This window comes from Sceloporus occidentalis, unplaced genomic scaffold, assembly GCF_023333645.1.
Source record: "Sceloporus occidentalis isolate IW3139 unplaced genomic scaffold, rSceOcc1.0.p SCAF_2, whole genome shotgun sequence".
In the NCBI taxonomy this organism is placed as follows: Eukaryota; Metazoa; Chordata; class Lepidosauria; order Squamata; family Phrynosomatidae; genus Sceloporus; species Sceloporus occidentalis.
The window spans coordinates 38,835,381-38,853,216 of record NW_028316982.1 but is presented as its reverse complement, the minus strand read 5'-3'; the positions used below and the strand labels follow the sequence as shown (position 1 = coordinate 38,853,216).

The 17,836-nt window shown below is 38.9% G+C and overlaps 1 protein-coding gene across 1 annotated transcript in view; it reads right to left on the bottom strand.

Moving 5' to 3' along the window:
* DNER (delta/notch like EGF repeat containing) overlaps positions 1–17,836 on the bottom strand; it is a 190,536-nt gene that overhangs the window by 66,356 nt on the left and 106,344 nt on the right. The window contains exon 5 of the mRNA XM_089509155.1: positions 14,057–14,202. Within this exon, the coding sequence (XP_089365281.1) occupies positions 14,057–14,202 (146 nt within the window). The remainder of the gene's footprint in view (positions 1–14,056; positions 14,203–17,836) is intronic.

Below are 17,836 nucleotides of genomic sequence, written 5' to 3'. Positions count from 1 at the left end.
CTGCAGCCAGAGGGGAAAGGAAAGGGCCATTTCCTTTGCCCTTTTTTGGTGCCAGGGATGAGGAGGAGGAGGAGGAGGATGAAGAGGAAGAGAAGGAGAAGGAGGAAGTACTGTATGTGTTTTTTAAACTGTATTTTTAAAGTGCATTTTAAGCTGTATTTTTAAACTGTATTTTAAAGTGCATTTTAAAGCTGTATTTTTAAAGTGCATTTTTAAGGTGTATTTTTAAACTGTATTTTAAAGTGCATTTTAAGCTGTATTTTTAAAGTGCATTTTAAGCTGTATTTTTTAAACTGTATTTTAAAGTGCATTTTAAGCTGTATTTTTAAAGTGCATTTTTAAGGTGTATTTTTAAACTGTATTTTAAAGTGCATTTTAAGCTGTATTTTTAAAGTGCATTTTTAAGGTGTATTTTTAAACTGTATTTTAAAGTGCATTTTAAAGCTGTATTTTTAAAGTGCATTTTTAAGGTGTATTTTTTAAACTGTATTTTAAAGTGCATTTTAAAGCTGTATTTTTAAAGTGCATTTTTAAGTTGTATTTTTTAAACTGTATTTTAAAGTGCATTTTAACGTGCCTTTTCTGTGTATTTTTGATGCTTTTAATGCTAACAATTGTCCCTTGCTTCGACAAGGATAGTGTGGTGATGATGTGATTTGAGTCAGCTTCTGAAGTTGAGAGAGTGTCACCTTCCAAAGTGTGGTTTTGGTGTATTTTTTGTGCTTTTAATGCTAACAAGTCTCCCTTGTTGTGACAATGATGGTGATGATGGTGATGGTGATATTGATATCAGCAAGCCTCTCAGGCATGGCCAATGTTAGCTGCTCTGATTTTTACAAACTCATGTGCAGTGAAAAAAAATCAAAGTCCCTTGACTAAGTACACACTTCTGAGAAGTAGAGTTGGTGCAAGAAACCTGAAACGGCAAATCCACTTCTTGTGAAACCACCTTGACATGTTCAATATGCATAGCCATGTTAAACCATGCTAAGTGTTAAACTCAAGGGGTTTGATTATGGAATAAGCCTCTGAACTATGCAAGAGGCCATGTTAAGTAAAGCCACGGGAAGTGCCCAAATGTGCTGTTGTGTGTGTTTTGGAATGGAGGGGGGTGGTTTGGGCAGAAAAGGAAGTCCATTTCTGCCATCTGACTAGGAATAATGCCCAAATGTCCTCCATTTTGATCATGCCTAAGAAACATGCATTTATATTAACATTTTTAAAAAGCATCAATTTTTTCCGCATGTCCTCCATTTTTATAAAATGTGCCCTACATTTGAAAAGGTTGTCCTACATTTGCCCTACATTTGTCCCGGTTTGGAGGTCCTGACTTATGGCAACCCTATGCCAGCCTGCAGGCAGAGCCATGGCACAGCATCCACATGCTGGATGCTGTGACTCCGCCCCATCACATCATGACACCACACACCCTTCTAGACAGCACGCGGCACCATGGTACAGCCCTCGCACTGTTTCTATGGGTACTTCTAGAAATGATCATATAACACCAGTCTTGAAGTCCCTTCATTGGCTGCCAATTAGTTTCTGGGCACGGTACAAGGTATTGGTGATTACATTTAAAGCCCTACATGGCTTGGGTGCAGAATACTTGAGGGAATGCCTTCTTCCGTATTGTCCATCCTGCACATTAAGGTCCTCTGGGAAGAATTTATTACAGCCTAAAAAATCTAGGCTAACATCAGTTTCCCAGAGGGCCTTCTCTACTGCTGCTCCAAAATTATGGAACGACTGCCGGAGGAGATCCGCCACATTTCCACTCTGAAAGCTTTTAAGAAAGCACTCAAGAAGAGTCTTTTCTGGCAGGCCTTTCCAACCTAGTTACCCCTCCCCAGATATAGAGATATATAGAAATATAGATATAGATCTGGATACGAACCTGACATGAACATGATCACAATTATGAAAAATGCCTTCTTGTCTGCTTATTTTACTCCAAATTCTAGTTGAATGTTTCTAATGTTTTTACTGTTTTTAATGCTTTTATACTATGACTATTTAATCCTGTTTTAGCATTGGGAATGGGGTGGGTGGGTATTTGGACTGTTTTCTTCTTGGATTTTATTGTAACTTTGATGTATTTTACTGTTGTAACCCACCCGGATTCTCTGTGATAGGGCAGGCTAGAAATAAATCATCATCATCATCATCATCATCATCATCATTCTAGCTGATGAAGTACCTAAAGGGTGTCACAAAGCAGCAGCACTGCAGTTATGACGCCCTTTAGAGGCAGCAAAAAGGACCCAGTGGGGCTGTACAGATGGGCCACAGGATGCTGGCCCTTTCCCCCTCAGACTGGTGCTGCAGCAGCCGCATGCAGTGGCACCAATCTGCTCCTCTAGGGAGCAAAAAGAAGTTGCTCTAAGCAGCTTCCTGGAAGGGGCATAATAAGCGCCGCGGCGCAGCATCATAACACCCCTTCCATCCAGCGCTATTTGGACACTGCGCCTAGCATGCATCATCATGGCATGCGCTGTGCAGATAGGCATGCACCATAAGGGCAGCCAGTGGCACAGTAAGGGCTTGGAGCATGGGGACGCTCAGCCCTTACCACTCGTACAAACCAGTGCTTTTCGCTGGTCTGTAAAGCCCTGGTTTTTCTGGGTCCTTTTTGTGTTGTTCGGAGGCTGGATTGGTGCCATGCCGTGCGGTTGCTATGGGGACAGCTGGATGCCACCCATTTGTACAGCCCCTTAGGCTAAAATGTGCTATAAGATCTCTCAACATACTATATCTTTGAATTCCAAAACAGGCTTAGTTTGTTTTAATTATTAAATTGTTTAATATGCTTTCATACTGTTTAAGTTACTACTGCTGCTTGAAATAGCATTAAATTGATTTCATCTATATGCCGCCCTGAGATATTGTGATATAGGGTGGGATACAAATATGTAGATAAATAAATAAAATGGGTGAGTTGGATCAATACTGACCTAGAAGAGCTCAGAATAAGAGAATTTTATGTGTCCATTTTTTCTAAGTACTCTAAATACTTCACATAAATTACCTCAGTTATCTTTACAAGAATCCTATTAAGTCTAATTGACTCATAGATTGACTGATTCACTGGTTTATATCCCATCTTTCTCCCATGGCTCAGTGCAAAATGGCTCTTCACATAATTAAAAATAACTGCAATAAATTGCAGATATTAAAATACAAATTAAACAAAGTTTTTATTTCCCCAATAATAATATGCAAAATTAGAGTATTGAACATTCTAATGCAGCCATTTAAAACTTCGCTCCATAACAGATAGGTTTAGAGTCTGTCTCCATAGAAACATCTTTGTTTGCTTGCAGAAAGATAAAATGGAAGTTGGGGGAGGCTAGTCAAAAGAGAGTTCCCATAGTCTAGGAGTTGCAAGTTTGAAAAGCCACCCCATGTGTCCTTGCAAAACATGCTTCTGAAAATGATAGGATGGAAAGGGACTCCTTATCAGATTTCAAAGCCAGGACAGACTTGTACTGGAGAATATGCTCTTTCAGGTAACCTGGACTCAAGCCATACAGGTCACAACCAACAATCTCAATTGCAGCTGGAAAGGGACTGGTAACCAGTTAGACTGATGTATCATGGGAATTATGTGCTCCCTGTCTCTAGCCCCGGGGCCATTCATGCTACGCAACCATAGCATGATGATTCCACTTTAACAGCCATGGTTCCATCCTATGGAATCCTGGGACATGCAGTGTGAGAAGGAGCATTTAGAATTCTTAGCCAGAGAACTCCAGTGCCTCACCAAACTGCAAATCCCAAGACCACAAAGGATGGAGCCATGGCTGTTAAAGTGGAATCATAGCGCTATAACCATGTTGTATGAATGGGCCCCTTGGTCAACAGTCTAGTCATTGCATTGTGTATCAGCTGAATATTGCAAACATTTTTCAAAAGCAGCCACAAGTGCAGCCTGTTGTAGTAATCCAAACAAAATATAACTAAGTCATGAGTCTTGCTCACCCCAGAAAAGGGCACAGCTGGAGCACTAGCTTTAAGTCTGCAAATGCACATCTGACCACAGGACTGGACCCAGAGTTCACAGGGAATGTAATGTGATTCAGCACAGGTTTACTCTTTTCACAGTTTCTTTCTTTCAGTTAGTCTCAAAGGTGCTACAAGATCTTTTTGCATACTGATTTTCCAGATTAACACAATTATGTCTTTTAATTCTACCACCATGATATTCCTTTACTTACTCTAGGCCCATCTGTGCACTAAATTATGACCAGAGAGTTCAATAGCCAACCACAGATCAGCTAAGCGACAATAGTTCATGAATCTGTTCACACAAGCTACAATCACTATCACTTAATTGGGAATAAGATCCATTGAACTCAGTGAGTAGCCACGTACTTTTGTGTATTGTATCACTGATATTTCATGTGCACTGCATCTGTATAGCACATGTATTCATTGTAACTGAAGCTAAGATTTACAGCAAATATGTCAGAGAATAACAAAGAAGACAGTATAGATCAGTATATCACTCTAGGTTAAAACTCAGCCCCCACAGTCCTCCTTGCAAGGTAATAGTGATGGCTTTTGCTGAAAGATGATATATGGTAACAATTCATTATAAAATGGATAGAACAATTTGTTCTTAAGAAAATATTGACAATGAAACATGTCTCAACACTTCCAGGGGGAAAATTCAGACAGATAATAGTACTGGCATTCAAATAAGTTATTATGCAGAAATGACTAGCTCTCATTAGTCATTATTAGTATGCCATTGTAATTTTTCTCTCATCACAGACTTACATTTTTGGTGACATGTATTCATTTATCTGAGGAGAACAGAATTAACAAGACTGTGGATTGTCATATTCCTTTCAAAATGTCACCTGAACAGCCTTTAACAAATAGCTTGAGTATTTATAGATCTTTTAGATGTATTTAGGTATTGCTATCTTTTATATCTTATTTTTTTAGCACAGGAACCTATTTGGCACAATTATCTTGGGTGGAAGTGGAGTAGCTGTGCTAGTCTGTTGCAGCAAAACAACAATCTAGTGACACATTAAAGACATTTGGATTAGGATTTCATGGATATGTGTTTCCTTAAATGCACTTAATTAGATGCATATCTGAAAAAGAAAACCTCAAAAATGTGATCCCGTATCATCATGTATTAAAGTCCAAGTACAACCTCAGGATGTTTGTTCATCTCAAGTTGGTGCTTTTATTGAACCTACTTCATACTCTCAAAATTTTCCATATTTTCACACACACCCCAAAACAAGCTTGAGATCTTCTACAGCTGAGCTTATTTTATGCTTTTGTTATTTCCAAAGCAGTGTCCTTATCGGTATAATTGTGTTCTGCTGATTGCCAGCAAAGAGAAGTAGACAGAATGTGTGTCAAATATTACTCTGTACAGTTGTTCACTTTTGAGATAATTAACACTATTCACACTGAAGTCACCACAGATCAGGTTTCAAGAAGATAAATGGTTTTCAGTTGACACATCTGCTGATGCTCCTTTTACATCTGCCCCAGGCTGAAAACCGTAATTAATTTCAAGGTCTTGACATGGAATTGTCAGTAGCAGAGCTGTGTCAAGGCCTTATGGATTCAACTCCAGTGATACTTTTTTTGGGGGGGAGCTCCCCTCCAAAACTAACAATAATAGCAATGTTCCATTCTGCAAACATTAAAAATATTGATTTAAAAAATCCTCTTTCTCTACCAGAACTACATGTTACATTAAATTCACTGCTGTCACAGAAATTCAGTTACATCTTGTGCAGAACTTCCTGAGAAAATGATGCCCAGTTTTAGCTGAACATTACGACCTGGAGAAATTCTTATTCAAGACTCATCATTATGACTTCGGTGACACTGTAAAAGATGGTCCAGGGTAATTTATTTCCTGTGTTGGGTGTTATAGTTGATATATTAAAGTAACTAATTGCTATTACTTGAAAGAGTAACTTTAAAAAAAACTTCATGTGTCTTCACATCATTTCAGAAGTACGGCAACCCTCAGGTGAATTTATCACTGGGGTTTCTTGGCAGGATTTGTTCAGAGAAGATATGCAACTGACCTCCTTTCAGGCTGAGAGATTGTGGATTTGCCCAAGGTCACCTAGTGGGTGAATGGGGATTTGAACTCTGGTCTCTGAGATTCCTAGTCCAACACTCGAACCAGACCACAGTGGCTCTATTTACATGTTATATATGTTTTAGCTAATTCTTAAACTGAACAAACATTTCCCCAAATGACTTCCTCACTGCAACATTTTAAGATAACCAACATTACTTACTATTTTAAAAGTAATAAAATGTTGTTAGCAACCCTTTCAATAAATAAATAAATGTCTCAAATTATCCCCAATAGGAACATGTAACAGGTCTTACAATTGACTGGAATGAATTGTTTGTAATGAATGGTATCTAAGGGTCATTCAGACTACACTTTACCCCAGATCAGAAATTGATTCTTTCACATGAAGTTCATATTGGCCCCGAATCTCCCACTAGCGAATCAGAGGCATGCACAAGTGTTTCTTGTCAAATGCCCCTTAGCGCAGGTCATTTGCAATCGGGGCAAAAGCCATCTCTTTTGAAAAAACCCGAGTTCTGCTGAATATGAACTTGCTCCCAATCATGATCGGGGCAAGTTCAGGGTAGGGATTTACATCAGAGGTAGGGCAGTGGACAGGGCATTCCCTCCCCTCATCGGGGCGAAGGAGGAGGAGGAGGAAGGAGACAGAGGAAGGATGCAAAAAAGGGGAATCTGGCAGGAGGCAAATGGCAGGAGGCAAAAGGGGGGAATCAGGGTGACTGACTGGGTCAATTCAGGGCAGGTCAGAGGGCCAGAGCAAGTCAAGCCTCTGCTCTCCAGCTTTTATATCTGATGTTTTTAACTTGTTTTTTCTTTCCTATATTGTAATTTTATCTATTCTTCTATCCAATTGTTATTACTTTTAGAGTGTACGCCTCGGGCAGGCTTTTATATATTCCTTAATTTTATTGACTTTGTACAGCGCTGTGTATAATTACAGCGCTTTAGAAATAAAGTTTAATAATAATAATAATAATAATAATAATAATAATTTTCCCTGTTGGTTTTGATTTTTTTAAAATTATTTTTGGCAAAAAATGTGCATATATTTTGCTTCAGGTAGATATATATTAGATAGAACGTGGCTAGCTGCTTGTTCGCTTTCCCTTTCATTTCCTCGCTTCCAGCAATGGGGAAATGCTGCAAAGAGTACTGCTTTTTTCCTTTGCGAAAGAATGCTACAATGCAAATGTTACAACGTTTCTCTTTCCAATTTGGCAAATTGATACACAGAATGCTTTTGCTACTGTCTCTAAGGAATTCAGGGGTAGCCTAGGAAAAGCAAAGAATGCATGGCATCACATCCTTTTCTGGCATTCCGAGGTGAGGAATTTATTATTATTATTATTATTATTATTATTATTACATGCGTATGAGGCATTCTGGGGTGGCAAGGAGCGGGGATACAGGATGCAGAGATGGCATTAGGTTGCATTTGGGGTTGAAAATGGGGCCAAGGGCAGATCATAACCTGCACTGACCCAAATGCCCACAACACACACACAAGAGGTTTTTAAATTTGACAAAATGTGTGCATTCTGGCACCTGGTTCATTAAAAATAAGGAGGGGGGAAACACACTTCTGATGGCCCAATGAGTGCTGGAAACATCACCTGTGACGATTGTGGAACTGAAATTTGATTGACAGCCAGGCACCTTCGATTTCTCCGAGAGGGCATTCGGGTTAAAAAAAAACCCTGATTGGTAGTCAGCACTTGCTTCCGGAGGGATTCGGGAGAAGGAGAAACCGAAGCTTCCCAGTTCCTTCCAGCGCAAAAGTGCCAGTGAGAATGGGGTCTAAGATCTGGTGAAAACAGGCACCCCTATAGAGGCACCAAGCAACAATCTATTGGCATGAAGGAATAATCAACACTACTTTGATTGAAACTATAGGCCTCAAAGGAGGAGAGCAGTGGCAACTGGTGGCTTCCAAGTCAGTGGGCCAGTGATCCTTTTCCAGGCTTTAATGCAAGGATGAGTAATTACAGAGGTGCTGGAGGCATTTTTCACCCTGTGTCCTAAATCAGGCCACACCAGCACAACAAACATGACCAGCAGTAATGTCACTTCACAATTTTCATCTGCTTTTTTTCCGGAGGGTTCTACATTTTAAAGGTATGTGAGGGCCTAGGGTATTATGGGATAAAATTACTGTGTTTTATGTAGTTTTTAGCCACTGAAGGATTGGGAGCAAAAAAACACTTTTTTTTTTTTCAATGAAGGTCTGAGGACTTTAGGGATTGCAAACTGGGGTCCTGGAGGCTGCCTATAGCTCAAAGGCTCCACTTTCCTCACTGCATCTGTTGCATCTATTGGGGATGGGCTGGAACACTTCTGATAGCTTCAAGACTATTCAGACTAAAAACCTGGAGTGGCTTCAACACTCCACTGCCATGGAAGCCACCAGCCTCTACTAAAAACTACAGTTCTGCTTTTTCACTCTTTCTAGTGTCTTTCTAATTGAAGTGTTGTGTTGTTGTTCTATGCCTTCAAATAGTTTCTAGTGTATTGCGACCTTAAGGCCATAGGGGTTTTCTTGACAAGGTTTGTTCAGAGGAGGTTTTCCACTGCCTTCCTCTGAGGCTGAGAGCATGTGACTTGGCCCAGGTCACCCAGTCGATTTCGTGGCTGAACGGGGAATCAAACCATGGTCCCCAGAACCACAGTCCAACACTCAAACCATTATGGAGATTATTGCACAGCTCCATGCCCAGATCAGAGGCATTCCATACCCAATCGGGACTTCTCCCATACTTTGCAATGAACGGAAATGTACCTTTTTTTGCTAAACACAGGATAAGTCCTGATAGGTAAGGGATGTCTCCAATCTGGGCACGAAGCTGTTTATACACAGTCTCAGCCTGTACCCAGATTGGGAGAAAACAAACGGGGTGGTAATCTCCTATGTTACGCTGGTTTACTGTATTCAAATTACAGAATGCAAACATAGTTGTAGAAGGGTAAAGTGAAGTGTGAACAGTATCTTATTATATCTTTGACCTAAAACAGTAAAGATCATAAGCACACAACTGACAGTGGAAATACCTGCTACAGTCCTCAATGTTGTTTACATGGCAAAATTGCTGTGAATTTTTCTTTTTCAAGACTATGCTTTTGCATAATAGAAGGTTAGACTGTACAAACATAAGGGATGATAAATAAAATCAAACTGCAAGCTTCAAAGAGCATGCCAGAAAGTTTAAGATTTCTTTAAAAGTTCTCCAACTATGCCAAAAGGAAAAGAAAAAGAACCTGATGCTATGGCTGACTTACCTTAAGCATACAATTTTGGCAGCAGGTTGCTGTTATCTGTAGGTGAGCATTTCTGAACAGCTCTCACCCCAGGTGAAGAAAATAGTAGCAAAAAGAAATCATGCCTAATTAAACTTGCATTTCCCACAGGCCAACTGATTAAACTACAGCATTTACAGCAGTTGGGAGTCAAATTTTCTTGACTTAAGTTCCATCCATGCAACTAATAGACTAAAGAATATAGTGGGAGGCAGAGAAGAATTTGGGGGGAAATTATTAAGGAAAAAAGATTCCCACCAAAACTAAATGTTCAACACAAGCTTTTTGAAAATTTATGTTTGATGGGAAAGTCTACTGATAGACTGGGAAATATATTTGCAGAAATTATCATCTTTGAACAAGTATATCTAGAAGGTTGAGCAATCATTTAAACATACTTGTTAAAGATTATGATCAAGATGTTGTTTTGAAATCATGGGGGTATTTTCAGTTATAGTTGTTCTACTCATTTACACAGAACTTTGCTAATAACAATTTGTCTAGGTTTTTCGGGCTATGTGGCCATGTTCTAGAAGAGTTTCTTCCTGACGTTTCGCCAGCATCTGTGGCTGGCACCTTCAGAAAATGCTTGCCTGGAAAGGAGTTAGGTATATATACTGTGTGATCTGGAAAGACAGGAGTGATTTGCATATGTATTGTTCTGTTGCTAATGGCCTCAGGGTGGAAGGGACTACAAAAGAGGATTAGTGTCTGCTTGATAGTGCTCCTTGTCTGCTGGGAAACCCCTGACCCTGTGCAGACAATGAGCACTAATCAAGCAGACACTAATCCTCTTTTGCAGACCCTCCCACCCTGAGGCCTGCCATTAGCAAGAGAACAATACACATGCAAATCACTCCTGCCTTTCCAGGTCACACAGTATATATAGCCAACTCCTTTCCAGGCAAGCATTCTCTGAAGATGCCAGCCACAGATGCTGGCGAAACATCAGGAAGAAACTTTTCTAGAACACGGCCACAGAGCCCAAAAAACCCACAAAAAACTATGGATGCTGGCCATAAAAGCCTTCGACTTCACAGTTTGTCTAGGGTTTTGGATTTAATCCTTAAAAAATGAAAATAGATATTGGAAATAAAATATCAGATATATGTTGTTTATTCTTTGAATTCTCTACCATTCCCTTTCTCTCTGTATGAATTATTGTGTTTGTCAGCTTGATCATATGATCAGTTTCAATGACCAAAAAAGAGGTGTATAATTTTATCCCAGAACTTTTATGTCCAGGTACTGAAGTATCAATTTAATCAAATAATTGGCCACTAGATATTATTGTGTGATCTTATGCATGCTTACATAAGTCCCATTATAGTCAACTAATTCCCAGATAAGGGTGTATGCAACACTTGGCATGCTCAATCTCACCAACATGTGAAGAGTAAATTTCCAAATCCAAAGTGGCAGATGTCCTTGTAAATGCCACAGGATGAATCTGTCAGTTTTCTATGATTTTTTTATCCAAATACTTCCAGATTTCTAATATTTGTCATCCCAGCCACTAATAAATGTTGACACTAAAGGCTAAACAACCTCTGAAAATCTAACAGTTACAATCCTGATGGCAAGGTCACTGTAAAGAAGACCCAAGTCTGCAATCTCCCACTGTGCCAGGAATTCTCGCTGAACTCCTCTATGTGACAGGAGCAGTAATGAAAGCACCTTTTTTCTGTTCTAGTGAAGGAAGGAATGCTGATGGCACAGAAAATTTATCTGACTTGATTAAGCCTTATCAACCAGTTCAGTGCTTTGAACTGTAAAATGTCTGAGAGCAGAAATAGGTCTGACTGAAGCACACAAAACAGTACCTGCAAATGTAACATATAAACACCTTCCAAGTAACAAAGTGCTAATATTCAAGTACCAATAATGTTTTCTACAGATACTATGAAAAGAGTGGCGAATTTCCTTCAAAGTGACTTCAAAAGCAAGCATGTAAACAGGTCATCCCCATCAAAAATAATGAAACTCTTAGGTCGGCAGGTTCAAGAAATCAGAGCGCTGAAATTACAGAATCATTGAATGACAACATGAAAGGGAAGTCAAGAATCACCCACGACAGATCCTACTATAGTTGGATTTTATACATGCATCCAAGCACACACTGATTCATCTTTCCTTTCCCTCTGTTCAGAACATGATAGATTTTACATCTACTCCAAGCAAATTGTTCCATTACCTAAGGGTCTCTGTGTTATCCATCTCAATATGCCATGCTGTGTTAGAAATCTATTGAATCAATTTTATTCTATGAACAAAACTTGACATTTGTGAAAAATAGCTTTGCAGTCCTACATGGGGCTGAGGGTGCAAAGTGGTAAATAATTCACCACTTTCAGAGCTCTGCTGGTTCACACTTGCACTGGTCAAAGTGGGAGGTGTGTGTGTGTGTAGGAGGTGTTTTTCATCTACCATGTCCTACATTTGTATACCTATTCAAAACTATTATTATTGCCACCTTATTGGTTATAAATAGTGAGGGAAATTGTATCAGATCTAGGCAGGTGCAAAAGGGAAAGTAATCCTCAGACTCTCCCAGAAAATGAAAAACTTTTGAGTCCACCAGAAAGAAACACCCATCCCATCCCTGTCCTATCCAAACAATTTCCTTTTCCAAAAGCTAACACCAGCTACTTCCATGAATGATTTTCACCCAAACAGAATTCCACTGGCACAGCTGGGACCTCCAAATGGACATACATATCCTATACAGTTGGAGCTCCTCTCCAGCAGTGAAGGAATAGTTAGATTTATCAATCTTTGCATGCTTGTATGTACTTATTGGTAAACTGCATATTACTCTCTAGGATAGGCTGGCAACTGCAGAGGGGGCAGCAGTGACTTTTTGCCCTCCATCCCCCAGTAGGCACAACACTAAAGCCACCAGATGCCCCCAAAATTGTAAAATATTTTCTGGGCTAGTTTTTTCACCCCAACCCATGAGTGTAAAACAGTAGTTTCTCCCAAAGCTCCCTACTGTAATCTTCAGCCATTTTCCCTTCGCTTTCTCTCTTACCTCAACTACACAATATGATTATGCAAACTAATTTGTAAATTTTTTTTTGCTTTATATAAGTTCCAAAAACAACGGTTTACTTCTTTCTCTGTTAGACCTTTTGGGTGTGTGAATGGGTCAAGTGCCATGGGACTGGTTGTTATTCAGATTCCGTCTTGCCCATTTGATAACTCTTCTAGAGAGAGCCATTAATGTAATTTTTCAACAGGAATACTTTTCCATGCCTTTGATCCCTTCTAGGCAGCTTTTCTGGTATTAGGATTTCTTTGTATGCTTTTAAAATAAGGGGAAACATCTGATTTTTAATAATAATGAAATCCTATGCATGCTTAATTAGAACTAAGTCCCAGTGAACAAAGTGAAATTCGTGTCTCTGAAAACATACATGGGGCTGTAACTGTCTTGATCTATTTCTATAGGACTATATAAAAGATTCTAATGCATTCTTTTGCTTCTGACCTTTTACTTATAAATTCCTTCAAAAACAATGTCTTACAAGCATCTGAAAAATACAGACCACACAGTAGCAGATTCAAAATTAATAAAACATTTTCCCATTAGCACTAAAATATAATTGCTGACATAGCACCTTTAAAACTATTTTTGCTTACAAAAACAGCCACCTCAAATTAAAGGTAAGTTATTTAATACACTGCTTTTTTCATAGTCATTTGGAACCAGAAATAAAATGGAGGTACATAATACTTAAATGATACATTATCAAGCAATGTACTTTCCTGTGTTCAAGATTATTCTACAGTATTAACACAAAAGTACATCATTCTCTGCAGAGGTCCCCAGAAATGCAGATCAAAAATTCTTCAGCCAGCTTTATTTTGTTTTGATGAAAGAAAGTAGGAATTTAGGATGACTAGCCTGTTAACTGATCCTTCAGTACTCTCCCTAAATTGCCTCTGTCAGTTTTTGCTCCTGCTATGGGTTAGCTTTAATTACTAGTTTTCTGTCTTTCTTTCTTATTTTTTCTGCACTTTAAAAAAAAGTTTAATACAGTACTCCTCTTCAAAAAGGTAGAGCAGGGAATCATGATAGCCTGGATAAGGAAATCACACAATGCCTCAAAAGATACAGTGCTACTGTATCTTAATCCTAATATCAACACAGAAACATATATGCACAATAAACTAGCAGCTATTAGAGATGAGCACTTAACATTGCAACCAACGGCCTGTTCCTCTATTGTAAAGCATCTGACTAATCATCTCAACTATACAGATCCTTATATTCATCCAGTCTTCTTTGCTAAGATGCTACTGAGGACCAGCTAAGATATCACAAAGCATCAAAAGAGTTTTAAGTTAAAAAAAAAATAGTTCCACTGACATGTCACGTCCCACTAATGGGAGATAACTAATTACACTAATTCCAACTTCAGAGCCTGCACCTTTATAGGAAGGCCTCAGTTTAGTTTTGGCCAAGATCAGACTTGTCAAAAATCCTGCAAGCAGCAGCTGGTTTTCTCATAATAGCTGCTGTCTTGGCTGACTTGCAATGGTGCCCACTAAGACATCCACAACTTGTTGCCAGTTTGTCAACTAATGACTGCCTTCGCCTTCCTTAAGTTTCACATGGCCAAGACAGGATAAACAACCACTCCAGACTGAGAACACAATGGCTCTTCTTCTTACCTCCGATGTTTTTGTGATGCATTTTCCTTTTCCCGAACACTGAAGGTCATCTGACTTGCTTCCCCCAGGCAAACACGTGCTGACTTTTACTATTACCGTCAAGCGTAAAGCCACAATGCATTTGGCAATGGAATCATTCACAAAACCTGAGGAAAAAGAATATTATTATTGTTGTTGCTGCTGTGATTTCATTTTTTTCTAGCTGTGCTTTATTTTAGTTTGATGTAAACTGCCTTGAAACATGCTGGATATAAATCTGAGAGATAGTTAATTCTCTCCCTGGCTTAAATGCCACCCAAACATCTACTATCCACAAAAAGCTTGGAAACCTGAGATGAGAGCATGGGAGCACACACAACTGCATTTTACCTCCAGATTTTCACACTATCTCGCAAATAAACCTTGTGGGTGTCAGGGAGGGCCATATATCATTTCAGCTGAGAAAAGTGTTCAGGGGTTGGCTTCAATGCCATTACCATGACTCAGTTCATATCTGAGGTACCTACAGCTGTTTTTGAACGAAAGGAAAAGGTCTAAGATCAAAGCTTGTTATCTCCTATAACATATCTAGTTTAGTCCATACAGAAAATACAAAGTTGAAAAATCCTGGATCAGATTGGATCAGTATGCAAAGGGGTCTTGTAGCACCTTTGTGACTAACTGAGTGAAAGAAAGAAGTTGGTAAGTTTCATTGACTTAAGTCTACCTCCTCAGATGCATAGAGTGAAGTATCTAGGAACACATAGGCAAGCTGTGTATGTGAAAAGCAACAGAAATGCAAAACCTGTGGTGATGAGCCTACAAGTTCAGTTTTAATGGTCATTAGGAGACAAAGGCAGGAGGAAGGATGTTGCTTAAAGCCAAGGTGAGTAGATAACCATATGGTAGGAGTTATTGGACTGTAGTATGATGCTAGCTGGGAACCAGAAAAAAGATGTGATGAACTGGCCAACAGAGCCATCATGACTGGGGTGTTAACTTGCATTATAGGGTGTATAGTGCGCCAGGAAACCATTGTCTCTGTTCAACCCACTGTTGATGGACTGGAGTGTGTAGATATATTCCAATTCTGCTGTTTCTCTTTCTAATCTTCCTTTGTAGTTTTTTGTTTGTTTGTTTGTTTGGGGGGGGTGGTGGTTCAAAGACTGCTGTTCTGAGGTCCGAGAACAGCATGTGAAAAAGGACACCTACACATTTAAGGGAATTTACTTTTCAGGATAACTTTAAAAGAATTCTACTGTCCATCTCTTAGTTTATTTAATGTAGGAGGGCAGCATTTTTTTCCCTAATGTGCCAGGGCCTGGCAACACATCTGTGCTTATTGGCTACAATTACTGCTTTCTTTCCTGTAAACTTGCTACAAAATGGAAGACAATGATTCACAGACCAGCACCAGTCTATGGACCACCATTTTGAACAGCAGCATCTTAGAATTTATTTGCAAGCATTCTTATCCCAGAAAATGTATTTAGCTATCGATAAAAGAAACTTCAGATGATGAATGACTTCAACAAACACTGCTGCTAAGGAAGATACAGAAAACGGTGTTAGCTTGCTTATCCAAATGTTCTTTTTTTTGGGGGGGGGGGATGTAAGTGAGAGAAACTTCCCACATATCATTCCAATGAAGACAGAGAATACTCAGTCACCATGGAATATTGAGTGTCCAACCTAACTGGACACTCACCCTAACTGTGGCTAGCTGGAACCATAAATAACGCCACTTTAATGAGAAGGCCACATATATTGCAACATTTTCCCATCTGTGACACTGCAACTTACACTGCTGCAGAACTCTAAAAACACAGAGACAAATGTACATAAAGAGAGCCAATAGCAAAAGACACACTGAGAACAGTCATCATGCTTATCCAGAACATTTTTTCGTTGTTGATCATCCCCTATTCTTCCACTGTATTTATATATAGTAAATATTTAGAGAAAGCCAAGTGAAAATTTTAGTTTTGATGCTCATGCTTTTTCTTCCTCACCTCAAGCCATAACCTATTTGCAACATAACTGTTGGTACTACTGAAGAAGACTGAAATACATATAAGATTATGATTTCTTTCAGACCAAACACCCAGAGCTTTAAGGAAACAAAGACAGTATTTTAATGCAAATTACTGTGATTATGCAAAAGGATGAAAAATATATATACACTGGATTCTTTTTTTTCGTGAGGCAATAGAATAAAAAAATTTAAACCCACTGCTGCTTTCCCCCAAAGAGATAATATCTGTCTAATAAACAGAGCTAATCCAGAATCCTATATTCTTTGTGTTTTGCAATGTGAGAAGAACATGCAATTTTATTAGGCACATCATACTTTTGAAAAGGCACTCTTTCAATTTATAGAGAAATTTTGTTAAACATCTGAAACACTGCAATTTTGTAAGATAATACTTTAGCCATTAGTGCTCTTGCAAATATGAAGTGGAGAAAAAAGAGCTGTATATCCCATCTTCAGCTCATTGAAAGGGGGATATAAATGTAACTAATAAATAAAAATAACATATAAATGCTGAGGATGGAGAATGGGACAGGTTATAGTCATGTGCATCAATCAATAACAACAAGGTCTGCAAAGGTCCACCTGTGCAAGGAAAGTTGTACATCTTGCCAACACAAAATATTTCCCTAGCACTACTGATCAAAAGACCCCATGCAACTATTCTGTCTTTTCCTGCAACAGAGAGTGATACAAGTAATCAACAAATAGAAGAGGATTACAAATGAAAGATAATGACATCAAGGCCCTGTGCAATTTCCATTAACGAGACAGGGTAACATCAAAACAAACGCTATACATGGTCCACATGAGCAATTGCATAAAAGTCATCCATGGTGCACATCAATGTCTCAAAAATAAAGGTCGACCTGGGAGAGTGCACAAGAGCAACTACACAATAAATGTTATCTATGATGCTTGTGGGTGACTGCACAATACAAGTCGCCCATGATCCACATCCTGGTCGGATCTAGATAATGGGGCTCCTAGAAAAGAACTTAGCTGTGGTTATATGCAGAACAGAAAAACAATGTAATACACTTCTCCCAACCCAGGCACAATTTAGATCTGAAGGAGAATATTCTCCCATATAGGCCATAAGATCTTTGTAAGAGACTTTCTCTTAGTCCCACCATCCTCACAAGCATGATGGGTGGAAACTCAGAAGGGACTTTCTTGGTGGCTGCTCATAGGTTCTGGAATGTCCCTCCTAGACAGGCTAGATGTTTTTGGTCAGCAAGCAAAGACCTTTTTTCTCCCCACAGGGACAGGCTTTGTGGAACTCACTGCTTTTAAAAGAAAGGGTTTTAATAGGATGCTGTGTTATTTCAAACTGGTTTTAATTTTTAATGTATATTCTAAAAAAATTAATGCCATTACTATTTTTATTACAATGGTGTTTTTGTCTATACAAAATGTAGTTTGTTTGTAAACTACCTTGAGTCCCAATTCAAAGTAAAAAAGAATGAGAGAAATAAAATGCCTCATCACCATCAAAGTGGTCGCTTAACCACTTTATTCCATTTGGCATCTGTGGGTGCACCTACACTGTAGAAATAATGCACTTTTATACCACTTTAAGTGCTGTAGCTCCATCCTATGAAATGCTGAGATCTGTAGTTTTACAATTTCTTTAGCCTTCTCTAACAAAGAGTGCTGGTGCTTCATAGAACTTTAGTAGTTAAAGTGGTGTCAAAATGCATTATTTTTACAGTACAGATGCAGCCCATATTCCTTGTCTACCTAACCTCCCAATAATATTGTATAAT